Source organism: Sus scrofa, chromosome X (genome assembly GCF_000003025.6).
Source record: "Sus scrofa isolate TJ Tabasco breed Duroc chromosome X, Sscrofa11.1, whole genome shotgun sequence".
Classification (NCBI taxonomy): domain Eukaryota; kingdom Metazoa; phylum Chordata; class Mammalia; order Artiodactyla; family Suidae; genus Sus; species Sus scrofa.
The window spans coordinates 57,179,871-57,204,978 of NC_010461.5; the positions used below are offsets into that span (position 1 = coordinate 57,179,871).

Here is a 25,108-nt window from a genome sequence, read left to right on the forward strand (position 1 = left end):
GCAGTGTTTAGGTGCCTCCTCTTTCACTAGCTGATGCCTCCTCCCGCGGGGGTCACACTAAGGTAAGTGACAGAAGCAAGGAGATGGTGGGACAGGCTCTCTGCCATGTGCCGCCTGCAGAGCAGCTCTTGGGGCCTGGGGGGGTGGGGGGTGCATGCCCCTGGGCAGAGGCCTCCTGTTATTTTTTAGTTTTTTATTCATTTTACAGTAAAGCGGATTTCCAAGGAATGCGCCCGAAAGCCCAACAAGAAAATTTGTAGGAAAGGAGGTAGGTAGCGAGCCGGCGGGGAGGGAGAGAGAGAGAGAGGGAGGGCTGCCTGCCCACCTGCCCTTGTCCCCGAGGACCCAGCCTTCCTTCAAGTAGCCCAGGCTCATGGGGCGGTCTGTGAGCAGGCATAAGCTCCACTTCATCCCAGGGCCCCAGCTGCTCTTCAGGAACAATCTGGTGGCCTAAAGCAGGTTCAGAGCAGAAGCAGCAACCCCATTCCTTCCAATCTTCTCAGCCCCCAATTCCACCCTAAAGTGTGTGCCAAAGACAGAGCCAGTGGTTCTCTCCAAGATGGAGCCAGAGGCTCTGCCCTTTTCCTGGTGACGGAGCCACCAGCTCATCCTCTTTCCCGGACTGAAAGTCGAGATTCAACTCTCCAGCCCTGGAGCTTAGACCAAACAGTCACCCAGGTGGAGGAACCCTGCCACCCTGCCCACCATCTCTGGCCTCAGGAACAGCTGAGTGACTTGGGCTAGTCAGGTGGCAGGCTTTGGGGGTCTCCAGGAGCTGTAGACTCTAAAGGAGGCAGACGACCCCGAATTTCAAATGGACCCTCTTGCTGGGAGGAATTTGTTCCCCCCGCCCCCAGAATATGTCTTCCTGTTCAAACACCACTTTATGTTTTCTGCAAAGCTCTTGCACACTTACCCCATAACCACCCCACCCCACCCCATCTCCCATCTCTGGAAGCTTCTAAGGCAGGAATGGGTGTCCCCATTTTACAGATGTGGAAACAGGCCCAGGGGAGTGACTTGCTGCTGCCCAAGGCCCGGCCACTGGTCTGTGGCAGGGCGGGGACCAAAACCTAGATCTCTTGACCCTCAGGGCGGTGTTCTTTCCACTGTAGCATGCGAGGCAACTCCCATCTGGTCCTTCCCACCTTCCGGACTCTGAAACAAATGGTGATGTGTGGATGGGCTGGGCCGAACCGGGAGCAGTAACAGACTAAAGGAACAGGTGGAAAGTCAGAGCCTGGTCCCTGCAACCCTTGAGCAAGCTTGGAGCTGGTTTTCCTTTGAAATCACAGGGCAGGGTTCCCCCAAGTAGGATCATCAGGATTCCTGGGGCTGGATGCTCCCTATTGAGTAAGAACCTCTGGGGGCAGAGCCCGGCAGTCTGCATATTGAGTGTGTAGACTTTGATGCTGCCCAGGAAGCTCTGAATGAGGTCTGCAGCCCTGGGGATAAGCGGTCCACCTCCTCCCCACCCCCCAAGCCCAGGAACCTCACACCCAGAAAGCAATTAGTAAACACGTTTTTGCACAAATGAAGATGCGTTGTGGTGCCACAGAAAAAGTATGGTTCTGGGAGCCCCAAGCCTGACTGAGTCCCAGCTCTGCTGCTAACTCACAGCGAAACCTCAGGGGAGGCAAGTCTTTTCCTCTGAGAACCTCTGTTTCTGCATCTGAAGATGGTTCTGGTATTAACATTCCATTAACGTATAAACGAGTTCAGGAAGAGGGTGTCTTAAACCTGCTCCTACTAGTTCTTAGGAGAAGGGATGACAAAAACCTTAAGCAATTCCTAAGAGCAATGATGCTCAGGGCACCAGTAAGGGCCTAAGGACAGTCAGTCCATTCCAATGTGGAGAGTTTGACTAGAGAGCTGCCTGGAAGCTCCAGTCAAGTGCAAACCTTTACCGTAAAAGTCGTGATTGCAGGAGTTCCTGTTGTGGCTCAGTGGTTACCGAATCCGACTAGGAACCATGAGGTTGCAGGTTCGATCCCTGGCCTTGCTCAGTGGGTTAAGGATCTGGCGTTGCTGTGAGCTGTGGTGTGGGTCGCAGACGCGGCTCGGATCCCGAGTTGCTGTGGCTTTGGTGTAGGCTGGTGGCTTCGGCTCTGATTAGACCCCTAGCCTGGGAACTTCCATATGCCATGGAAAAATTGTGATTGCAGATTATAGGGCCAGGCCATGTGCTAGGTGCTGCTGGGATCTGAAGGGATGCGAGGTAGAGGAAACTTTTTGAAATAACTGAAGACCTGACGGCTGCTCTGAAGAAGCCCCTAGTCTAGTATTTTAAACTCAGCTGGTTTAGCTAAGCCCCATGGCCGAGCTGGGAAGTGGGTTCCAGACAGCGTGAGAGAGGGCATCTGGTCACTGCTCTGTTCAAATTAGTTCCCTATCGAGGGCCTGTTGGCCATTTGGAACAGACGTAAAAAGCCTGCCTCTCGGGGGAGACCCGTTCCCAGAGGCGGTAAGGGTTGTGGTGTGTGCAGGGCAGGCAGGGCTGGCCGGGTTGGGATGGGGGATGGTGGCCCGGGTGGCAGGCAGGGCAGCAAGGAGTTGCTCAGAGCAAGTGCTAAGCTGACGGAGCAAAGGCATCTGCAGGAGGAGGCTGGGTCAGTGCAGCAACCCAGGGACACTCCCAGAGAGGGCAAAAGGGACGCATCTTCTAAGTCAGGGTCCAGGGGAAGTGAAGGATTTTCCTGGGGAAGGTCCACCACGTCCCCCCATCAAGTTGGAGGGAATTCACGCTTAGGGACCAGGGATTGCTTTCTCTGTGGGGACTGTCCACCGTGGGGCTGGTGGCGCCCCAAGTCCCACAGGGTTCCTGAAGGCAGTGCTGTCGTCAGGTGTTAAGAGGGTAGGCGCCACTGGAGGTGCGGGACACCGGAGGCAGTTTCTGTCCCTCAGGCTGGGCTCTTGCCCCAGTTGAAAAGCCATTTTGTAATATGAGGGCAGCTCCTGTTTTGATTAATAGCTGTAAGGGAATTCAGTCATGGGAACCCAGACCAGCTGAGAAAGAGGGCTATTTGCTGCCTCCAGGCCAAGACTATCTGGTGTCATAGACAAGAGGGTAAGCCCTGGGGTGTCAGCAGAATGACCTCTGTTTCCACATACTGACCAGCACCCAGGCAGTAGGTCCTCTTTCTCAAAGCCATTCTCAAGATGAACTAACTTCTCGTCTCCTTAGAACAAGAAGGAGAATCTGGGGGAGTTCCCGTCATGGCTCAGCAGAAATGAACCTGACTAGCATCCATGAGGACGCAGGTTCCATCCCTGGCCTCGCTCAGTGGGTTAAGGATCTGGCGTTGCCATGAGCTGTGGTGTAGGTCACAAACATGGCTTGGATCTGACATTGCTGTGGCCCTGGCGTAGGCCAGCAGCTGTAGCTCCAATTAGACCCCTAGCCTGGGAACCTCCATATGCTGTGGGTGTGGGCCTAAAAAGCCAAAAAAAAAAAAAAGAAAGGGAAAAAAAAGGAGAATTTGGTGCCAGATCACCCGCAGGTCCTAAATGGCCTTCTTCTCTCCTCTAGTCTCTTCTTTTCTCTCCTTCCCTTCCCTCTCCCTCCTTCCGTGCTCCACCTCCCTCCTGACTTACTTTTTCCCTTCCCTCTCCCCTATCCCAGAAAGGTGGCATGGTGCAGTGGAAAGATCACGGGCTTTGGAATCAAGCAGACCTGGGTTTGGATCTCACCTCTGGCACTTCCTAGCTGTGCAAACTTAAGCAAGTCACTTTGGCTCTCTGAACCTCAGTTTCCCCATCAGTGAAACAGGAATAAATAGAGTCCCTCCCTCACTGGGGTGTAAGGATCAAACAATATGGCAGAAGGAGAGGGCACATGGTAACTATTCGGTACATGGTAGGAGCTACTACCATTATTCCCATCTCTCTGTTCCTCTCTCTCTCTTTCTCCCTCTCTCTCTCTCTCTCTCATGTCCCCTTCTCCTTTGCCCTTTCCTTCTCCCCCTCCCTCCCTCTCTGGCTCTCTTTAGATCTCAGAGCAATGCTTGCTGCTCTCAGGCCTGGTTCCTGTGGGCAGGAACTCCATTTGCCATTACTCAGAGCAGACCCCAACGAGGAAGACCAGAGGGAAAGCTTCATCTCCCATCTCCTCCTGTGGGAATCAGGGTCAGCTGAGGCCCAGGTTGAGCCTGCCCACTGGGCCTGAGTAGCTCAGGGCTGGGGTTCCTGGTACCCAGCTCTGCCCTAATAGTTCACATCTGTATCTACACATGCTGGCAATGCCATCTCTCACCCTCGGTGCCTGCCCCTGCTCTCCAGCTCAGCCTGCCCGTGTACACGTGTGCAGCCCCTTCCACCTGGGAGATGGCCTTCCCCTAAGTGGGCCTCTGGCTCTGGCCCACCTGCTGCTACCTCCTTCCTAACTGGGAAGGTGGTTGGTCAAGATGGGCTGCTGGGGACAGGGAGGTGGGCAGGGAGGTGCAGGGAGGCCAGCACAGCAGGGGCCGGCAGCACCATCATCCTGATGAAGGTCTGGGCCTCAGCCCACCCATTCCCTCAGTTCTTGCCATCCCTCCTGCCTGTCCTGGGTCCAGGCCCAGAGCTGGCTTGCTGGGCCACACTGCAGTCATGCTGTTTTTGAATTCTCTCTCTGTTTTGTTCTCTGTTCTGTGCTGTTGTGTCTCCCCGTGTCTGGTCCCCAGGATCCGGCGCTAAGAAACAGGGCGAGGACTTAGCGGATAATGACGGGGATGAAGATGAAGGTATTTGGGGGCTGCAGGGCGCGGCGGCTGGTGCATGGCACAGAGCCCCTCCCCCTCTCGATGGGGAGAAGCCCCGTCTGTCTGTCTGTCCGTCCGTTGGTGTGTTTCTGTTCCTGTACAAGGCTGTTGGGCTGTTCATCCATCTTTGGCCTGGTTGGCCACTGGGACTCCAGGGTGATGGACACGGCTGGCGGGAGCAGGGGACCACGAGCAGAGCCATGGGGAGGGCATCCTCCTGGCCCCAGTCCCCCACTGCCCAGAGACAGCTTCCTCCCCCATCTTCCTTGGTTCATGGGCACCTGCCCCTACTTGAGCAGCAGGGAGAGTGGAGAGAAAGCAGGGCTGGGGAGGGAGGCTGTCGAGGAGAGGTCCAGAGGAAACTGAATGACGAGGAGACGCCTGTGTTTTCCGGGGAGACTGGCTCCTGGGAGAGGGGCCCAGCAGGATGCTGAACTGAGCAGTGAGGCAGTGACAACCACAGGGGCTGGGAAACAGCTCCACCTAGAACCTCTGCAGCCTTCCCCCAGAAAGAGAGATGGCCTCAGAGCCAGGGGCTGCTTTAGGTTCAGGACAGGGCCACAAGGACTGGGCTAAAATGCCAGGCTGAGGCCAGGACATCACAGCCCAGGCAGCGGATGGCATGAGATCTTGGGTGACGGTTGAACCAGTCTTCCTTCTTCCTCAGGAAAACAGGTTGTGTTTGCTCGGCAGCAGAGACCATTCCCTTCCACTTCCATACCCTGGCCCTGCCCTGGGGGCCACACAGCTCAGGGGGGCCCACTGCTGGCTGGTGGGGCTGGCTGGGCTGGTGCAGCAGAGCGTTGGTCCAGCACAGACTGAGAGGCTGCAAGTCGAAGTGGTCGGGCTGGGAGCCTTCTAGTGGCTGCCCAGCCCTGACCCGTGCTGCCTCGGGCTTGGGAGCAGCTACTTAAAGGTCCCTCATTGAATGGCCTCTCTGGAGGCACCATCTTCATCTTAATGCTAACGGGGGTAGGGGTGGGGGGGCCAGGCTCTGTCATTCTCAGTTCTGCCCCCACCTCTTCTCCATCCCGTATTTCCAGTTAAGTCTGCCTGATTCCCCGGAGACAATGGGATAAACGAGCACATGGCTGAGAAACCATGTCAGTAAGGTCCCCCACCCCCACCCCATCTCTGCCATTCGCTCCCCTGTCCCCACATTCTCCCTTGTTCTCTCCCTGTGCCACCCCTTATTCCCACCCCTCTTGTCTCTGTCTGCACTGGGGGGCCAGCTGCTGCCAATGGCCGTATTTCCATGTAACTGGTCTAGTCTCGGGGGTTTTCAGGGCTCCCCAGCCCCTGCTCTCTAAAGCCATGTCAGGTCCCAGGACTCCTGGCTGCCCAGGGCAGGGACACACTGATCCAGCTAAGGGACCAGCCCTTCTTCTTTCTCCTGCCCCCTGTTCCCTGGGCCCAGCCATGGCTTCTCTCAACCTAGCAGTATCAGGCCTGCCTGGTTGCCTTCAGCTGGGAGGCATTCGAAACCAGTCTTTAAAAATGTCACCATGTCCAACTGTCCCTGGCCAATGCTTGAGCTCCGGGCTGAGCAGCCCCCTGAGTCCTGCCCTCAGAGATGGCGGTGGTGTCCTGGCACCTGGAATAGCTTTGCTGCTGCACCCACCCCCCCAGAGATGGTGGGGGTGGGGGAGGAAGGGCAGCCTACCCAGCCTGTGTCTCACCCCTTCTCCTTGCAGATATCCGGGACAGTGGCGCTAAGCCCGTCATGGTCTACATCCATGGAGGCTCTTACATGGAAGGGACAGGCAACATGATTGATGGCAGCGTCCTGGCCAGTTATGGCAACGTCATCGTCATCACCCTCAACTATCGGGTTGGGGTACTAGGTATGGTTCCCTGTTGGGTGCCTAGAAGGAAGCTTGGGTTCTCAAGGAGGCAGGAAAGAATACTGAGGAGTTGAGAACAGGCCACCTTGGTTCTCTAGCTGGTGCCGATGACCATAGTCACCGTGCTGTTATCCCATGGCCGTTACCCAACAGCCTGGAGCTTCCCCACGTCCCCAGGCCCTTTTCTGGAATGTTGAGATGCCACTGAAAATTCAGTTGAGGGTTCCCATCGTGGTTCAATGGTTAACAAACCCAACTAGCACCCGTGAGGATGCGGGTTTGATCCCTGGCCTCGCTCAGTGTGTTAAGGATCTGGCGTTGCTGTGAGCTGTGGTATAGGCCACAGAAGCGGCTCAGATCCCATGTTGCTGTGGCTGTGGTGTAGGCTGGTGGCTACAGCTCCGATTGGACCCCTAGCCTGGGAACCTCCGTATGCTGCAGGTACAGCCCTAAAAAGACAAAGAAAGGAAGGAAGGAAGAAAGGAAAGAAAATTCAGTTGAGATTTTACATCTTTCCTTAGGTCTCAAACCAGGTCTCTGCTTCCAGTCTTCTGCTTGGCTTTTTGTAGGGTTCATTCATTTTCAGGTATCCTGTCCTCATCCCTAGCCACCCGCTCCCACATCCCCAAACACCCTGCACATACACAGATATTCCTTCTAGCCAATCACATGTCTACACACCCACACTGTCCACATCCACCCCCCCACCATGTATGCGACCATCTCTCATTCCCCTGCAACAAGCAGACACACCCATACACATAGAGATCCCCACATCCACACCAACAGACCCCCTCACACATTCCCCCACTACCCCATACACACTCCACACATATAGACTCCCCAGTGCACATGTTCCACACACCCATATACTACTTCGCTACACTCCATACCCATACCCCACATCTACAGATGTCACTCACCTTCCACGCATGTGCACGCACACGCATTCCCATCTACCTCTCCCTCCACGTTGCTGTAACTACATCCATATCCCTATACACTACACACACCCACACTCATGCTTTCCTCTACCCCCATCATACACAAAGACCCACACCCTGCACATCCACATCCACACACAAACTCCACACATATATACCTTAAAAGAACACAAATATTCCTCCCACACACATGCAGACACACCCCTGTCCCCCTACACACCCCACTTCCACTTCTCCTCCAACACCCAGTACATATGTTCCTCACCTTCCCAGCGTAAACACAAACCAGTGTCCCCCCCCCACACACACACACACACACATGCATGGGAGCCATAGTTGCCTTGTCTACACCTCCCCCACCCCACAATATACAAATACTGTTACATGCACACCTCCTATCCCTACTTCCACGTCTACGTATGCATCCCACACTTATATATCCCCCTCCATGTACACACCCACAGCCCATCATACTCATACCCATGCACACAGATATGTGTACACACACACACACACACACACACGTTCTTCCCACACACGCTTGGCATGTATATATCCAATACGTACATATATACATATTCCCCTGCCCTACCCCACAAATACACATGCATCCACATATCCACACCTGGCTGTCCATATCCATACTCCATACACGTGCCTCTACTCGCCCCACACTCATGCACACCTCACGCTTACATCCCCCATATATATATGTACTACACATTTCGGCTCTCTCCACGCATACATGCCCATATACTCCCACCCGTCACACCATCACACTCCCGCACACCCACACTTACTTTCCAAATACTTCCTCATACACATATATGCCCTTCCCCACACATACTCTGTGGCCCACACACTTCCTTTGGTGATTTAGGCTGTCCCTCTATCCTGTGCCTTCCTTGGTGCCTTAATGCCAAACCTTGGCCAAGGTGTGGCGGTCAAGTGCCTCAGAGAGAGTGACTAAGCCCATAGGGACTTGCTTGCTTTCGGATGCCCACCCAGGCCTCTGAGGGTGGGCACACAGGCCATGGCACAAAGAAGCCACCTTCCTGCCCAGAGGGCTGGTGTCCTCAGGGTCCCAGTGGGGGTCTAGGTCTGCAGGCCTGGGGGCTGAACCGGCAACAAGGCTTGGCTTACTCCAGGGCTGGTAAGCTGACAAGACCTTATTTTATTTTGCTTTTGAGTATATTTGCATTGCCAGTTTGAATCTCAGAGGCCCTGGAGCTGCATTCCACTCCTGGGTGCAGTTACATACATGGAAAGACAGTCTCCACTTGACGTCCCCTTAATACTATGTGGGACAGCAGGACACCTTTAGGGGGCTTGGAGAAATTATATTCCCTGAAAACCGTGGCACCTGGTCCCCTTCAGGGACATCTGGATACTGGGTGTGAGGCACCCAGGGCGTCTCCCTAGCCTCTCCACAGCCTAGCAGGCTTTAGGTTTCATGGTTCTGCCACAGCTCCACTGCCTGTCTGGTGCCCCAGCTATCACGGCACAGCCCTCATAAGCTGTCCTGTCCTGTTGAGAAAGGGGATCTGAGTCTCAGACAGTAAAAATGGCACCATGAGAGGGGGCGTTCCCATTGTGGTGCAACAGAAATGATTCTGACTAGGAACCATGAATTTGTGGGTTCGACCCCTGGCCTTGCTCAGTGGGTTAAGGATCCAGCATTGCCGTGAGCTGTGGTGTAGGTCGCAGACGCAGCTCAGATCCCACGTTGCTGTGGCTCTGGCGTGGGCCAGCAGCTACAGTTCCGATTCGACCCCTAGCCTGGGAACCTCCATATGCCGCGGGTGCGGCCCTAAAAGGACAAAAGACAAAAGACAAAAAAAAAAATTGGTACCATGAGAAAGTGGCCACAAATCCACACACCAGGGCTGAAGAGTAATGAATATACAAATGTAATCACACACAGATACACAGGCACACGTGTGTGGTAGTTGAAGGCCAGAAGTAATTTTGTTACTTTATTTTCTTAATGAGAGTGATAGAAAATATCCAACGCAGCTGCTTTTCAAAATTACCAACACAAAGCTCCATTCTCTAAGAATCACTGGAAAGCAAGGAGAATACTAAGAATATGCTTCAGTTCCAAAGTATCGGACCAGCTAGGAATGAAAATAAAGAGAGTGGAGGACTGGGGGAGAGAGGGGGCAAAAGTAAGGAAGACAAGGAAGGGATGGGGAAGAGAACAGAGGACAAGAGTGACACAGAAAAAGGAAGCGGAAAGGGGGCAGAGGAGAGACTCAGGATTTGAAACGTCAGTTGGGATCTGTGGGCGGCACGGGAGGCTGTTGCTGGCAAGCGCTCCCTGTGATATCCTGCTTTGCTGATTACTTCAAAACTCTTCAATTGCTCTAACCCTTAAGCTTGTATATCCGAAGGTCTTAACATTTTGGGGAGACTTGGACCCCTTTGAGATTCTGATGAAAGCTATAGACCCCCCCCACCCCAGCAAAAAAAATGTGTGCACGAGCTAGTGCTCAAATACACATGTGCACACACGCACAAACTTCTAGACATTTTTTCACTGATCCCAGTGAAACACATCCACAAAATTCAGGATAAGACCCCCATCCCCAACTTACAATCTCCTCTCATTTGGATAACCAGAACAACACATCTCCAGGAAGGATTTTTTTTTTCTTCCACTTTTTAGGGCTGCACCTGCGGCATATGGAAATTCCCAGGCTAGGGGTCCAATCGGAGCTGTAGCCGCAGGCCTACACCACAGCCACAGCAATGCCAGGTCCAAGCTGTGTCTTCGAACTACACTGCAACTCACAGCAATGCCAGATCCTTAACCCACTGAGCAAGGCCAGGGATCAAACCTGCATCCTCATGGATCCTAGTCGGGTTCATTACTGCTGAGCCACAGTGAGAACTCCGGGGCAGGCTTTTTATTCTTTGAGCTTAAATAATGATCAAAATAATATTACGCAGGGGTTCCCTCATGGCTCAGCAGGTTAAGGATCCAGTGTTGTCACTGCCATGGCTCTGGTTACAGCTGTGGCAGAGGTTTGACCCCTGGCCTTGGAACCTATGCATGTCATGGACACAGCAAAATAATAATAATAATAATAATATTACCCAAACCTCAGAAGGAGCCAGAAAGTGAGATTTGGCCAGAAGTTCTCCACCACTTCCTGTATACCCTTCAGTGCCTGTTTTAGAACACAAATGTAATCAATAAGCCACTGATTGGATTCTGGGTACATACAAGATGTTTTTGTCTCTTGGCACCAGATATAGAACGTGGGTTTATCCCTGACTCTTGGGGATTTTGCTGTATAGCTGAGGCTGTGTTGTTTTGTTTCCCCAAACATCTCAGAACAGGGGGCCAGTTTGGCGCCTCAATGATATGCATTCCTTCATGGTCCCTCCCATCAGCTTCTCTGGAGCCCTGAGCCCAAACAGACGGTTCCCTCCAAGGTGCTTCTTCAGATGTCTTGAGTGATTAACATATTTGGAGAATATCACAGGCTAGTCTGTGGATCCCACCCAAAGCAGAGGGGTAGCTGTAATGTGAGAAGCCCCCCCTGAGCTTGAGAACAACCAAGGAACAGGATCCCAGCAACATATAGGATGTGGATATTCCTAGAGCTGAGGAAATAGGGACTTGCTGAGTTTTATTCTGGATTTCTGAATTTAATCCTCCATCCTTGCCCAGGTACCCTTCAGGCAAACTGAAAAGCTGGTACACGTCAAGCCTTGAGTGACATAGATATCTGGTTTTGATACAATGTGCCAGATCCACTCCTCTCCACCCCACCCCGTCTTCTGTTGACAAGCAGCTTACCATGTACTGCACTGTGAACTTGGGCCCAAGGACACTGGCTCAGATTTGCTCTGACAGTTTACGGAGTTTGGTATTTCAGCCCTCGTTCTCTCCTGGTTCCTGTGGATGGCTGAGTTACTGGGGAACTAGCAGCGAGTGACTGCTCTCCTAGACTGCCAGGTTTTATGTGCCTGCGGTTGGTGACGTTTGCTGTATCATCTGCCTGAGCCTGTTGGATAGAGCACTTCAAGCAGGAAGCTTGTAGTAGGATGGTTGACATGATGTCATCCACAGGCTTCAGTGCCTCTTGTCCCGAGGTTCATGGGATCTGAGGGAGCAAAGAGTGATGGTCAAATCCTCCACCCAGCGCTTTCAGGCCTTTGTTGCTAACCCAGGGAATTGCTACATGTTGGAGAAATCTACTTGACTACAACCAAATGCAGGCTCTTCCTGCTGATCAGGACAGATGTATGTGACACATTTCAGTGAATGATACCTATTGCCTAAATAAGAGGAAAGGAAGAGAGAAATGGAGGAAGGAGAGAGGAGGGAGGCAGGACAGGCAGGCTAAGAGAAGCACATAGTGATTTTTGCTGGAGGGTCTTGAGGTTTGGACGGCCAGGTTGGATCTTGGTCAGCATGCTTTTTAAGACTTGCAGGAGCAGCTTCAGCTTGTGAATGGGTGGGCAGAGGAGAAGCTGTTTCCCTTGTCTGAAGGAACAAGGGCTCCTCCGTTCATCCTCCTTCGGGCTTTCTCTAATTCCTTCTCATTTCCTCATCGGGAACCTGGGGCTAAAGAGGGCTTGTGACTAGGTCCTGAGAGGAATAACTAAGTACTTTACATACTTAATTGCACCAAAGATAAATTAATAACACACTTGAAGAGGGTGAAATGAGCTCTTTTGCAGAAGCTAGAAACAGAAGGACTCGAGAAAGACAGTGATGAGGTCTTGTGCCTGCTTGAGTCTATTTGAATTCAGCTACTGCCCATGGATTGCCAGGACTGTCAGAGAACTCAGTGAGCTGGGAAGCTGCCTCACACGCGGCCTCCCACAAAGTTGATCCCAAGGGCTGTGAATGAGCTCTTAACTGTGGAGGCCAAAAATGCTGACCCAGGTATGGGTTTCCATGTGTAGGAGTACCACAACTACCCACCTGGAAAGAACCTTTCCGAAAGCCTAGGGCAGAAGATAGAGCCTTCCAAGGAGACTAAGGATCAGGGAAGAGATTTGAAATGAAGCAGCAAGATCAGGCTGAAATGGAATCAGGGTTGGGGGGGGAATATAGGACATCTCTGTGGGATAGCCAGCAGGTGGGCGGGAAGGTAGTCTCCATGGCAACAAGTCTCCACAGCAGCAAATCCCAGCAGGTGGGTGGGAAGGTAGTCTCCATGGTGACTTGTCTCCTCAGCAGCAAATCCCAGTGGGTGGGCAGGAAGACCTGTTTCTGTGGTAACGCACTGCACTGACTTCCCCATTTCTCCACCAGATGAAAAAGATGGTCTAACCCAGTGGTTTTCCAACTTTAGAAGACATTGGAATTACCTGGAGAGCTTGTTAAACACACAGACTGCTGGGCCCCATCCCCAGATTTTCTGATTCATTAGGTCTTGGAGGACAGACAGGGAAACGAGGACTTGAGAATGAGGTGAAGGGGGCATCTGAGGCCCTGGAGGGAAGTAGAGGTGGATGAACTTGGACAGGAAGGGCAAGGAGGGCTTAGGGATTGTAGCCTCTTGGGATCTTTACTTCCTCCAGAGAGAAGGAAAGGGAAAGAGAAGTGACTATAGATTTAAAATATGCTGAGTATATTTGAGAGGCTTATGTTTGTTTTATCCTTGTTACAACCCTTTGAAGTATTTTATCCCCATTTTAAAGAAGAGGAAACTAGAGCCCAGAGATTTTAAATAACTTTTCCAGCAGTTCCTGTTGTGGCTCACGGGTAACGAACCCGACTAGTATCCATGAGGACACAGGTTTGATCCCTGGCCTCACTCAGCGGGTTAAGGATCCAGCATTGCCACAAGCTGTGGTGTAGATCGCAGATGTGGCTCAGATCCTGAGTTGCTGTGGCTGTGGCAGAGGCTGGCAGCTGTAGCTCCAGTTCAACTCCTAGCCTGGGAACCTTCATATGCTGAGGGTGCAGCCCTAAAAAGCAAAATGATAAGAGTAATAAGAACTTGCCCAAAACTACATGGCCAGTAAGTGGTAGAGCCAGGACTCACCCAAGAGCTATCTGACTCCAGGGTCCCTGCTCTTCCCATTCTGCATTGCCAGCTTCTGGGGTAATGTTCCAGGTAGTACATCAGGGCAGAGGACCCTGGGTCCTGGCCGTTTGCAGTTCCTGCAGTTTAAGTCTCCCAAATGAAGGCTTCCCCATCCAGTGGTGTGGAAGACCCCTGCCTTCCAAACTGGAGAATGGGTAGGAGGCAGGCAGCCCATCTTTCCTTTAGTGATGGTGCTGGACCTTGCAGAAAGGAGCGGCAGGTAATGCTAGCTGGGTGGAAAGAACTATGCTGCATGCTCATCCTCCATCCTCATGCCCCCGACCTCCATTGTCATCCAAATCCTCCATCCATCCACCTCACTGTCCTCATGCAATATGTTGAATCCAGGTTTCCTGAGCACTGGCGATCAGGCTGCCAAGGGCAACTATGGGCTCCTTGACCAAATCCAGGCCCTCCGCTGGGTGAGCGAGAATATTGCCTTCTTCGGTGGTGATCCCCGCCGTATCACTGTCTTTGGCTCGGGCATCGGCGCGTCCTGTGTCAGCCTCCTCACGCTGTCGCATCACTCTGAGGGTAGGTAGCTCTTGGGACAAAAAACGGGAAGTAGCCAAGTGCTGGCTGCCCACCCTGAGCCCCAGGCCCTCCAGGCTTCAGGGTGCCCAGCTCCACACCCCAGGAGCACCCAGGGAAATCCACAGCCCTCGCCTGCCAGCTGGGTGTCCCTTTGGAAGGGAAATGTTTCTCTAGGGGGAGACGTAATTCTCCCTGCGTGAGAGTAGGAAGGAGAGAATCCCATTTACATCTCGAGAAAGGAAGGTTCTCCTTCTGATGTGGGAGTCTTACTGAGGAACGTGGGAGTAGAACGTCTCTCTCCAAAGGGACGATGGCTCTTTTTGGGTGGGGGGGGGAATCTTTCTGTGTGGGAAGGACACATGACTTCAGGTAGAGCTCTAGAGTGAAATTAGTTTCGGGGTGTCAGAAACACTCATTCTCTGTCTTTGTCTCTGAAGAACAAGTCTGTGCAAGAGGAGGAACTGTCCTTGACAGAGGAGAGGGGACCTAAGCGATGAGGAGTACAAACCTGCGGGTGGGCTTTCTCCGGGGGGGGTGGGGGGTGGATGGTGAGTTCTTCTCAGACTCCAGACACCCACCCACCCCACCGCCCCGCCCCAGCTTTTCATGTAAATCAACCTTATGAGTTAGTGATATTTTCACAGGAAGACTTTGAGTCTCTCTCTCTCTCTCTGAAGAAGGCCTGTTATCTCTCTGAGGGAGAAAAATCTCCTTCTCTGACCTAGAAATTCTGTCTCTGTCCCTACAGGGACACCCCTGGTGAGGGAAGATTGAGGTAGGATGTAGGAGAGGATGCTTCTAGGTGACAGTACGGGAATGGTCATCCCTTTTTTCCACAAAGGAGGGTGAAGTGACCGGTTGTTAGGGTGTCTCTCTCTAAAGAGAGGGACGGTACCTCCTCTGATTGGGCATTATTTCCCTGGGAGGAGGAGGCCTTTCTTGATGTGGTGCTATTCTCTGTCTCATAGGGGGCCTGGGTCCCTGGAGGCCCAGCTGCTTTAAAGATTTATTCTTGGAGTTGCTGTTGTGGCTCGGTGGATTAAGAACCCGACTAGGATCCATGAGGACGCGGGTTCGATCCCTGGCCTCCCTCAGTGGGTTGGGGATCTGGCATTGCGTGAGCTGGAGTGTAGGTCACAGATGCAGCTCAGATCTGGCATGGCTGTGGTTGCAGTGTAGGCCAGCAGCTGAAGCTCTGATTCGACCCCTAGCCTAGGAACCTTCATATGCCGCAGGTGCGGCCCTAAAAAGCCAAAATAAAAAGAGACTTATTCTCTCTTGGAGTTCCCTTGTGGCACAGTGGGTTAAGGATCCAGTGTGGTCACTACTGTGTCTCAGGTTTGATCCCTGGCACAGGAACTTCCACATGCCATGGGCAAAGCCAAAAAAAAAAAAAATTATTCTCTCTTTCTGTAATTGATAATGCAGAATAAGCTAGAATAATCTTTCAAAAAGTAGTAGTACTTTTTTTTGTCTTTTTGCCTTTTCTAGGGCCACTCCCGCGGCATATGGAGGTTCCCAGGCTAGGGGTTGAATCGGAGCTGTAGCCACCGGCCTACGCCAGAGCCACAGCAACGTGGGATCTGAGCCACGTCTGCGACCTACACCACAACTCACAGCAACGCCGGATCGTTAACCCGCTGAGCAAGGGCAGGGACCGAACCCGAAACCTCATGGTTCCTAGTCGGATTTGTTAACCACTGCGTCACGATGGGAACTCCTTAGTACTCTCTTAAGTAGTAATCTGTATTTCTCTCCCTCTCTTCTCTTTTTTCTTTTTTTTTTCTGCTTTTTTTCCTTTTTTGTTATTTTTTTAAATTTTTCTTTTTTTCTTCCTTTTTTTGTTTTTTTCTTGTCTTTTTTCTTTCTTTTTTTTTATGTCTCTCCCTCTCTTTTCATCCATGCCAACTGCCTTTCTCTTAGAGGAGCAGTACTGTGTGCCTGAGGGCCAGATTCTCCCTTACTTGGGAATGTTGGGCTGAGAGAGAATGACACCTTTTTTTCCCCTGGGGGGGAGGGGAAGAATCTCCTACTTTTTGAGTTTAATGGACAGGCTTCCTGTCGGCTAGGGGAAAACCTGGATCTAAGGCATCAGTAGCTTCTGGAAAAGGCAAGTCTCTGCGGAGACTAGAGCCTGGGAGGGCATGTTCCTTGGAGACTTTCAGACCACAAAGCCTTTGCCCTCGGGAATCCTTCCCCAAACTCCCAGAATGTGAGGCTCTCTCCTGCTTGCATTTCTCATCTCTCATGAAAAAGACCCTTTTGTGGTGGAAGCGCCAGCTCCCTGGTGGTGCGCTGGCACAGAGCTGGGCCCAGCTGGGCAGGAAGCAAGAGGGGAAGACAAGGAGTGATAAAGAGAGGGAGCATAAGGACGCTGATGTCTGGGACCCAACAGGTTAATTCTTCCTGGCATGTCCTTAACCCCCAAGTTACCAACCATCACCCCAGGAAAGAAAGCAAGAAGCAGAAAGGAAAAGGAGCCGGGCACTCCTCTGGTCCTAACCCATCATTCCAGCCAAAAGAGTTATTCCTCCCTTGCAGCTCGCTCAACCCAGAGGGCAGCGTCAGTAACAAACGAATGAGGAGGTGTTTGATCTGCCCCTCAGGACCAAGCAAGGGAGGCCGAGGCTGTGAGTGACATGACAGATCTGACCTGTTGTTGCCTATTTTCTGTAGGGCTTTTCCAGAGGGCCATCATCCAAAGTGGTTCAGCTCTGTCCAGCTGGGCTGTGAACTACCAACCAGTGAAGTACACCAGCCTGCTGGCAGACAAGGTGGGCTGTAATGTGCTAGACACAGTGGACATGGTGGACTGTCTTCGGCAAAAGAGTGCCAAGGAGCTGGTAGAGCAGGACATCCAGCCAGCCCGCTACCATGTGGCCTTTGGCCCGGTGATTGACGGTGACGTCATTCCTGATGACCCTGAGATTCTCATGGAACAGGGCGAGTTCCTCAACTATGACATCATGCTAGGTGTCAACCAGGGCGAGGGACTCAAGTTTGTGGAAGGGGTGGTGGACCCTGAGGATGGTGTCTCTGGCACTGACTTTGACTACTCAGTCTCTAACTTTGTGGACAATCTCTATGGTTATCCCGAGGGTAAGGATACCCTGCGGGAGACCATCAAGTTCATGTACACAGACTGGGCCGACCGTGACAATCCTGAGACCCGCCGTAAAACACTGGTGGCGCTTTTCACTGACCACCAGTGGGTGGAGCCCTCAGTGGTGACAGCTGATCTGCACGCCCGCTACGGCTCACCTACCTACTTCTACGCCTTCTACCATCACTGCCAGAGCCTCATGAAGCCTGCTTGGTCAGACGCAGCTCATGGGGATGAAGTACCTTACGTTTTTGGTGTCCCTATGGTAGGTCCCACAGACCTCTTCCCCTGCAACTTCTCCAAGAATGACGTTATGCTCAGTGCTGTCGTCATGACCTACTGGACCAACTTTGCCAAGACCGGGTAAGGAGAAAGCGGGGTTCTTTTTTCTTTGGGACCTCAGCCTGCCCTCCCCTCTGCTCCTCTATTTGAACCTCTTCCATTGTCTGCCTTCCTAAGACAGTCCCCAGATCCTGATTGGTAACCCCTCCCCCCTACATCCCCCTTTCAAGTCGTTCATGCCATTTCCTTCCCTCAGAAATTTTGCTGAGGCCCCGAACTCGGTTAGCATGAGGATTGAGCAGGAGTGAGAGGTACTGGCAGAATTCTGGGATTCAAGGTTGGATGGTCAGAGGCCGTGTGAAGTGGGAATAAAGTACATTCAGAAAGAGCCTTTAGGAGTTCCCGTCGTGGTGCAGTGGTTAACGAATCCGACTAGGAACCATGAGGTTGCGGGTTCAGTCCCTGCCCTTGCTCAGTGGGTTAACGATCCGGCATTGCTGTGAGCTGTGGTGTAGGTTGCAGACGCGGCTCGGATCCTGCGTTGCTGTGGCTCTGGCGTAGGCCGGTGGCTACAGCTCCAATTCAACCCCTAGCCTGGGAACCTCCATATGCCGCGGGAGCGGCCCAAGAAATAGCAACAACAACAACAAAAAGACAAAAGACAAAAAAAAAAAAAAAAAGAAAGAAAGAGCCTTTAGGAGTTTCCCACGTGGCTCAGCGATAAGGAACCTGACCAGTATCCACGAGGACGCAGGTTCGATCCCTGGCCCTGTTCAGTGGGTTAAGGATCTGGTGTTGCTGTGAGCTGTGGTGTAGGCCGGCAGCTGTATCTCCAACTCAACCCCTAGCCAGGGAACTTCCACATGCTGCAGGTGTGGCCCTAAAAAAACAAAATCTAAATACATAAATGAGAAAGAGCCTTTAAAGGGCTCTTGGAAAGAGTAGGCAGCTGAAAAGCTTGATGCATGCTCTGTAGCATGTGAGAAGAAGCAGCGCCCTATAGCTTGATCTCACAGGGTGGGCACAGAGAAGGATGAGATGTTTTCCATGATGCCATGGCCAATAGGAGTTCAAGGCCTGGAGATGAGGAGGGGTATGGACGGGGGGTGGGTGGCAAGGACCGCGAGAAAGATGGAAATGGTGGGAAGTTTGGGACTTGGGAAAGGATTTATGGGCGGGTGAGAGGAAGAATGCTGGGCCCTTTTCTCATCTAGATAGAGTGGTGACCCCAGATTTCCATGTGGTATTTCAGGGATCCCAACAAGCCGGTCCCCCAGGACACCAAGTTCATTCACACCAAGGCCAACCGCTTTGAGGAAGTGGCCTGGTCCAAATACAATCCCCGAGACCAACTCTACCTTCACATCGGGCTGAAGCCAAGGGTCCGCGATCACTACCGGGCCACTAAGGTGGCCTTTTGGAAACACCTGGTTCCCCACCTATACAACCTGCATGACATGTTTCATTACACGTCCACAACCACCAAAGTGCCGCCCCCCGATACCACCCACAGCTCCCACATCACCCGCAGGCCCAATGGCAAGACCTGGAGCACCAAGCGGCCAGCCATCTCCCCCGCCTACAGCAATGAGAACGCCCAAGGGTCCTGGAACGGGGACCAGGATGCAGGTCCACTCCTGGTGGAGAACCCTCGTGACTACTCCACTGAATTAAGTGTCACCATTGCAGTGGGGGCCTCCCTCCTCTTCCTTAATGTTCTGGCCTTCGCTGCCCTCTACTATCGGAAGGACAAGCGGCGCCAGGAGCCCCTGCGGCAGCCCAGCCCTCAGAGGGGAGCTGGGGCCACTGAATTGGGAGCCGCTCCCGAGGAGGAGCTGGCGGCACTGCAGCTGGGCCCCACACACCACGAGTGCGAGGCGGGTCCCCCCCACGACACCCTGCGCCTCACCGCACTGCCCGACTACACGCTGACCCTGCGGCGCTCCCCTGATGACATCCCGCTCATGACCCCCAACACTATCACCATGATCCCCAACTCCCTGGTGGGGCTGCAGACATTGCACCCCTATAACACCTTTGCCGCAGGGTTCAACAGTACCGGGCTGCCCCACTCACACTCCACTACCCGGGTATAGCTCCAGCCCAGAGCACAGCCTAGATCCCGGCTCTGTCCCTTCCAGATCTATCCATGAACACACACACACACACACACACACACACACGTACACACGCACCCACCTGAAAGCTTGACCCACCTGCACAAACACAGACAGATATGGACATGCACCCGCATGTACAACAACACAAATAAGGAAGTAAACCTGAACAAACCCTTCAGATGGGGACACAAACACAGAGTCCTTGGGAGACCAAGGACCCATGGAACAGCAGCTGAAGCCAGCTCCCCAAGCCTGACCACAGACAACTCCTGGGGAGCCTGAAGCACCAGCTGGACACCCCTCCTTGGTGCTCGCCTTCCGCCTCTCTTGGAACTGCACCACCGACCAACTCCAGACTTGGGAGCTTTAAAGAGCAGATTAGCTCTTTCTCCCCCAGACTTGGTCTTTTTTCTGGGTCTTGTTTTTGTTGATTTTTTTAAAAAAAAAATTTTTTGGAACCAACGCTTCTCCCACGAGTGAGTGCGAAGAGGCTCCGGAAGGGAGGGCTCCAAGCCCAGGTCTCTCTGGCTCTGGCATTCCCAATGCTCACACCATCTGACCAAGGAACATCACTCCCCAAGAGAGAAACAGATTCGAGCAAGACCGTGGGGGAGAAGGAGGATGGGGCTGCCACTGGATGGGGTTGGAGGGCCGTAGGGGACAACTCTCCAGCCATCTCTGTATCCCTGCCGAGGGCTGCAGAGACCGAAAGGTGACCTGCACCCCCTGAAGGCCAAGAGCATCGGCCTGGCTAGAGCAGGAGACCCCAGATTTGCTGAAGGAGGTTCTGTGGAGGCCATGTCATTATCGGGCCCCCGGGTATAATCTGGGCCCTGCCTCTGCCCTTGGGGTAACACTAAGCAGAAATTTGCCCCATTTTCTTTCCAGAGTCTCTTTTGTGTCTGTCACTTCTCTTTCAAAAAGGCGGTGTTTTTTGTTGTTGTTGGCTTTTTTTTTTTTTTTAAAGAAAAGTTCTTAAAACACTAACGGAAACCCATGGAGTTTGTCCTTTGTAAAAATTTTAAACACAGTGTCTTGATATAAAAATAAAAAAATCCAGTTAGCACCCCCAACCTGCCTCCCTTGCACAGGCCTTGCCCCAACAGACCTCCCTGGCAGGGCGCCTCTGTGGGGCTAGGAGTCGCAGCCTCCCTCTGCATCCTGTGCCTTTAAGCTGATACAAGTCTGGGCAGCAGACGGCTGGCCCCCTGCACGAAGGCCTCTCCAATCTTAATCAGGTTGCTGTCCCCACCCCCCCCCACCCCCCGTCCCCCAACACTCTGGGTTCCTGCGGTTGAAGCCTTCTCTCAGCACCTTGGGCCTCCTAATGAAACGGCAAAAATAACACTTCCTTCTTCGCGCCACTGCTGCTGCTGCCGCCACCACCACCCACCACTGCCTCTGCCACTGCCACCATCACCACCACCATGCCCTCGTCCTGGACTGGGGGCTGGGAGGAGGCCTGCCCTGTAACGCACTGACATTCTTGTTCGTGTCTGAATCCAGTGCAGCATCAAATATGTGGACTCCCCAGGCTTGGGTGACTGACAGAGCAGGGACCCTCTCTTTTCCAGGGATACTCGTTTCCTGTCGTGTGAATTAGAATTGGAGAAGTTACTGGGGCCCTGGGAGCGATCTCTCTCCGGGATTGTGATCAGTGGCTCCTGGGGACAGATTCAATGGGCTCCACAGAGTTAGCAGTATGGTATCTTGTATTATTCTCAGTGACTTGAAGGACTGAACCAGGAGTGGGCTCATCAAGTGTGACAGTTGGGCGGGGTTGCTGACACCTCAGAAACCAGGAATAGAATTCTTCAAAGTGACCCTGATAAAATGAGGGAACCAACACAACAGGATGATGTTCAGAGGGGACGAACACAAGGTAGTACAAAGACCAAAACCAAGAACTAATACACTAATATGGTACGTGGGGACGAGACAGATGGGCAATGATTGACTTGACCCAGGTTAGTTAAAAAAAAAGAAAAAAGAAAAAAGAACTGGGGGGAGGGTGTCAGGGTGGGTCACGAGTTGAATGAGTCCATAGTGTAGAACTGGTTTTCTCCTTCCTCCCTCCTCCCTGCCACCCTTTGCCTTCTCTCCTGCCTCCTCTCCCTCCCTCCCTTCTTTCCCAAACTAAGGCGAATACTAACCTATAATAACAAAAAATATAGCATGGAGATGCTGGGAAGTAATCAGAGTCTGAGTTTTTAGAATTAGAAGTAACCTCAGAGTCATCTAGTCCAACCCACTTATTTTATAATTGGGGGAATGGGCTCAGAAAAGCACAATGTCACAGTTAGTGTTAGAAACAGACCTAGAATGCAGTCTGGTACCATATGACCTTTCCTACAGTCCTCAACTTTCTCCACTCTACCTAGCATTATTGGTTAGGCCTTTGAAAACAGTACTGGGTCTGCCCTTGGTCAACATATTTTCAGCATATGTGGAAAAGCTGGAGAGGGTCTGGTGAAGAGCCAAAACAATGTGCCAAAGGACTAGGTTTTTTATTTATTTATTTTTTATTTAGAAAGGAGGAAGCTGATGAGGTAACATTTGGTCATTGTGGAGCATCTACTATAAGACACGTATGCTATGTCATCTTCAAAACTGTACCTCCTACATAAAGACAGAGTAGATGATCTGTTCTCTGTCTTTCCTGAGAGTGATAGACGGGGGAAGATTAAGTTAGACACAGGGAAGAACTTTGCTGTAGACAAGAGTTAAACATGGCATGTGCCATCTTCCTTTTTTTTTTTTTTTTTCTTTTTTTGTCTTCTGTCTTTTCAGGGCCCACCCGCAGCATACGGAGGTTCCCAGGCTAGGGATCGAATCAGAGCTGTAGCTGCTGGCCTGCGCCACAGCCACAGCAACATGGGATCCGAGCCACATCTGGGACCTACACCACAGCTCACGCCAATGCCGGATCCTTAACCCACTGAGCGAGGCCAGGGATCAAACTCGTGTCCTCATGGTTGCTAGTCGGGTTCGTTAACCACTGAGCCCCGACGGGAACTCTGGTATCCGCCATCCTCTTAAGAGTCTGTACCTCCAAATTAGGAGGCTTTCTACTGGGGGAGGATTCAGACATTGCCTCTCCTCTAAGAACTCAAGGTGCCATAGCAAACCCAGCTGCAGTCCTGTTTGGAACCCATCAGTGAGAGATTACAGTTGGTCTTCACACCTTCCAAAGATCTGAGAGGAAGAGATGACCTGCAAGACAGGCTGCATTTCAGCCTAATTGACAGTCAATGCTGAGCCCTGGGTGGCTGGAGTGTTCTTGGCCCCCTTGCTGACTGCCAGCCCTGAGACCGGCTAAAAAGCCCAGGTCCTTGTTTAAAGAAGGCCTAGGGATATGCTTGTATTTTTTTTTTTACATTGCAAAAATCCCTAGTGCCTAGAGTCTACCAGGTCCAGCTTGCATCCCTCGATTTATCTAGTTTCTATATGGGTCCTTCTGGGAGCTGGACACAGCTATCTTGGGATATGAACTTGTGATGTATGTGAAGGGCCAGATGTTGGTCGCTGTGGACGTCTGCATAGGAAGCAAAGATGGTTATGAGGATTACAGGCCTGGCCCTGTGTTGGTTTATATACTATGAGGGATAAAAGATACCCCCATTGGGGTGCATACTGTCAGGAAGACAAAACTGAACTATGATCACATGAATGAAATGGATAATGTGACTTCGATTGTATGTAAAGGTTAAAGGGGCTGGAGAAATTGCAAGAAAGGCTCTGGTGAGATCGGGGTTGGGTGGGCAGGTGGAATAGTGGGCATTTCAAATGGGGAGAAAGTCCTGAGCCAGAGCATGGCCAGAAGGTCTACACGTGCTCGAGAAGCCGTGAGGGAACTGACTTGAATGATGTAGAGGGTTCAAGTTAAATAGTGAGAAGTCAGATTGGAAGGGCAGGCTGTGGAGGTCCTCAAAACAACAGAGGATTTTTGGTGTTCCTGGATGAGTGGTGGGGAGCCCTGACTTTTCCTTCTGCTAGTGGTTTTACAGGGAGGAAACAAAACCTCCTCAGCAACCCTTGTGTTCCTTCACTTCTGTAAGGAGAAGGATTTTCAGAGTGGAAGGAATGAAGTGAGTGCCAGAGAGAGGCTCCTCAAGGCAATCTAAGCCCAGAGAGCCTTGAGCTGCTCTGAGCAACTCCATGTCACAGTCTGGGTCAGCAGAGCCCAGGGCATTGTGACAACCTGCAGCTAGGATTGCAGGACAACTGGTGATGACTGTGACAACCCTGTGGAGGGTGAGGGGGTTGCATACCTCCACTTCACCGAGATCAATAAGTTGAGTGTTACTGAAGGCAAGATTCTAGAACAAATTATTAAAAGGAGTGTTGGTGAGCACTTACACAAGGAAGAGAAGATCCCTCAGCCCCTGCATGGATTCAGGAAAAACAAATCATTCCCCACGCAAACTCATTTCCTTAGATAGGGTGACTGGATGGATAGATGAGGAGCGTGCTACCCCGACAGCATCCCTGGAGATCAACGAAACATTTTCTCGTCATCCTCTTGGGACAATGTGAAGAAATTCTGGGGAAACTAGGAGATTCTAAACCAGTTGAATGACTGCACACAAAAAGGGTTCTGTTTTAATGTCACTAGATCAAATTGGAAAATTACACATAGCTGGGAAAGAGAGCCAAAATGTGAGAGGACAGAATAAGAATTCATACAGATGTCAAGAGGCTGGTATGTTGGACTTGCTAGAGCAAAAATCAAAGTTTACAGGGACACATGCAAAGCCACCTATCTGAATTTCAAAATGTAACTGTAGGAAGTGAGATGTGTGGCTTAGAGGGCTTTAGAGTGAATGAAAGTTCATTGTGAGCCAGGAGTCAAAAGCATGGTTTGGTTGTTACGAAAAGTATTGTGACTTTGGGCTGTATTAATAAGGGTATGATGTCCAGAATAAAGGAGGTGATCATCTTGTGCTACTCTGCACTGGTCAGAGCACACCCGAGGTCCTCTGTTCAACGCGGGCATCACACTTCAAAGGAGATGTCAACAGAAGTACAGCCAGAGAAGGAGAGGTGAGAATAGTGAAGGGACTAGCAAATCCCAAGAAAAATTTGTCTACTGTCAGCAAATCACAACTGGGCTCATGGTGAAGAGGAAGCTGTAGATTTACTCTGCGTACAACTCCGAGGGCTCTAAGGTCTAATGGGTGGAAGTTACAGGAAAGCAGATTTTGGTTCAACACAAAGAAGAGGCTTTTTTTTTCTTTCCTTTTTATAATGAAAAAATGATAATAAAAGTTTTGGCTCATGATTCCAGCCTCTTGAAGTCCTTTTAAAATTGATTACCGGGGGAGTTCCCGTCGTGGCGCAGTGGTTAACGAATCCGACTAGGAACCATGAGGATGCGGGTTCGATCCCTGCCCTTGCTCAGTGGGTTAACGATCCGGCGTTGCCGTGAGCTGTGGTGCAGGTTGCAGACGCGGCTCGGGTCTGGCGTTGCTGTGGCTCTGGCGAAGGCA

At 51.8% G+C, this 25,108-nt stretch overlaps 1 protein-coding gene across 3 annotated transcripts in view; it reads left to right on the plus strand.

The window, feature by feature from the left end:
• NLGN3 (neuroligin 3) overlaps nucleotides 1-24,900 on the plus strand; it is a 30,265-nt gene extending 5,365 nt beyond the window's left edge. The window contains exons 3-8 of one of the 3 annotated variants that reach the window (XM_005652652.3): nucleotides 209-268; nucleotides 4,662-4,721; nucleotides 6,434-6,583; nucleotides 13,929-14,114; nucleotides 16,791-17,580; nucleotides 18,752-24,900. In XM_005652652.3, coding sequence (XP_005652709.2) covers nucleotides 209-268; nucleotides 4,662-4,721; nucleotides 6,434-6,583; nucleotides 13,929-14,114; nucleotides 16,791-17,580; nucleotides 18,752-19,595 — 2,090 coding nt within the window. In that variant the 3' untranslated portion in view covers nucleotides 19,596-24,900. The remainder of the gene's footprint in view (nucleotides 1-208; nucleotides 269-4,661; nucleotides 4,722-6,433; nucleotides 6,584-13,928; nucleotides 14,115-16,790; nucleotides 17,581-18,751) is intronic. The other 2 variants (XM_005652653.3, XM_005652654.3) reach the window with 2 other exon arrangements.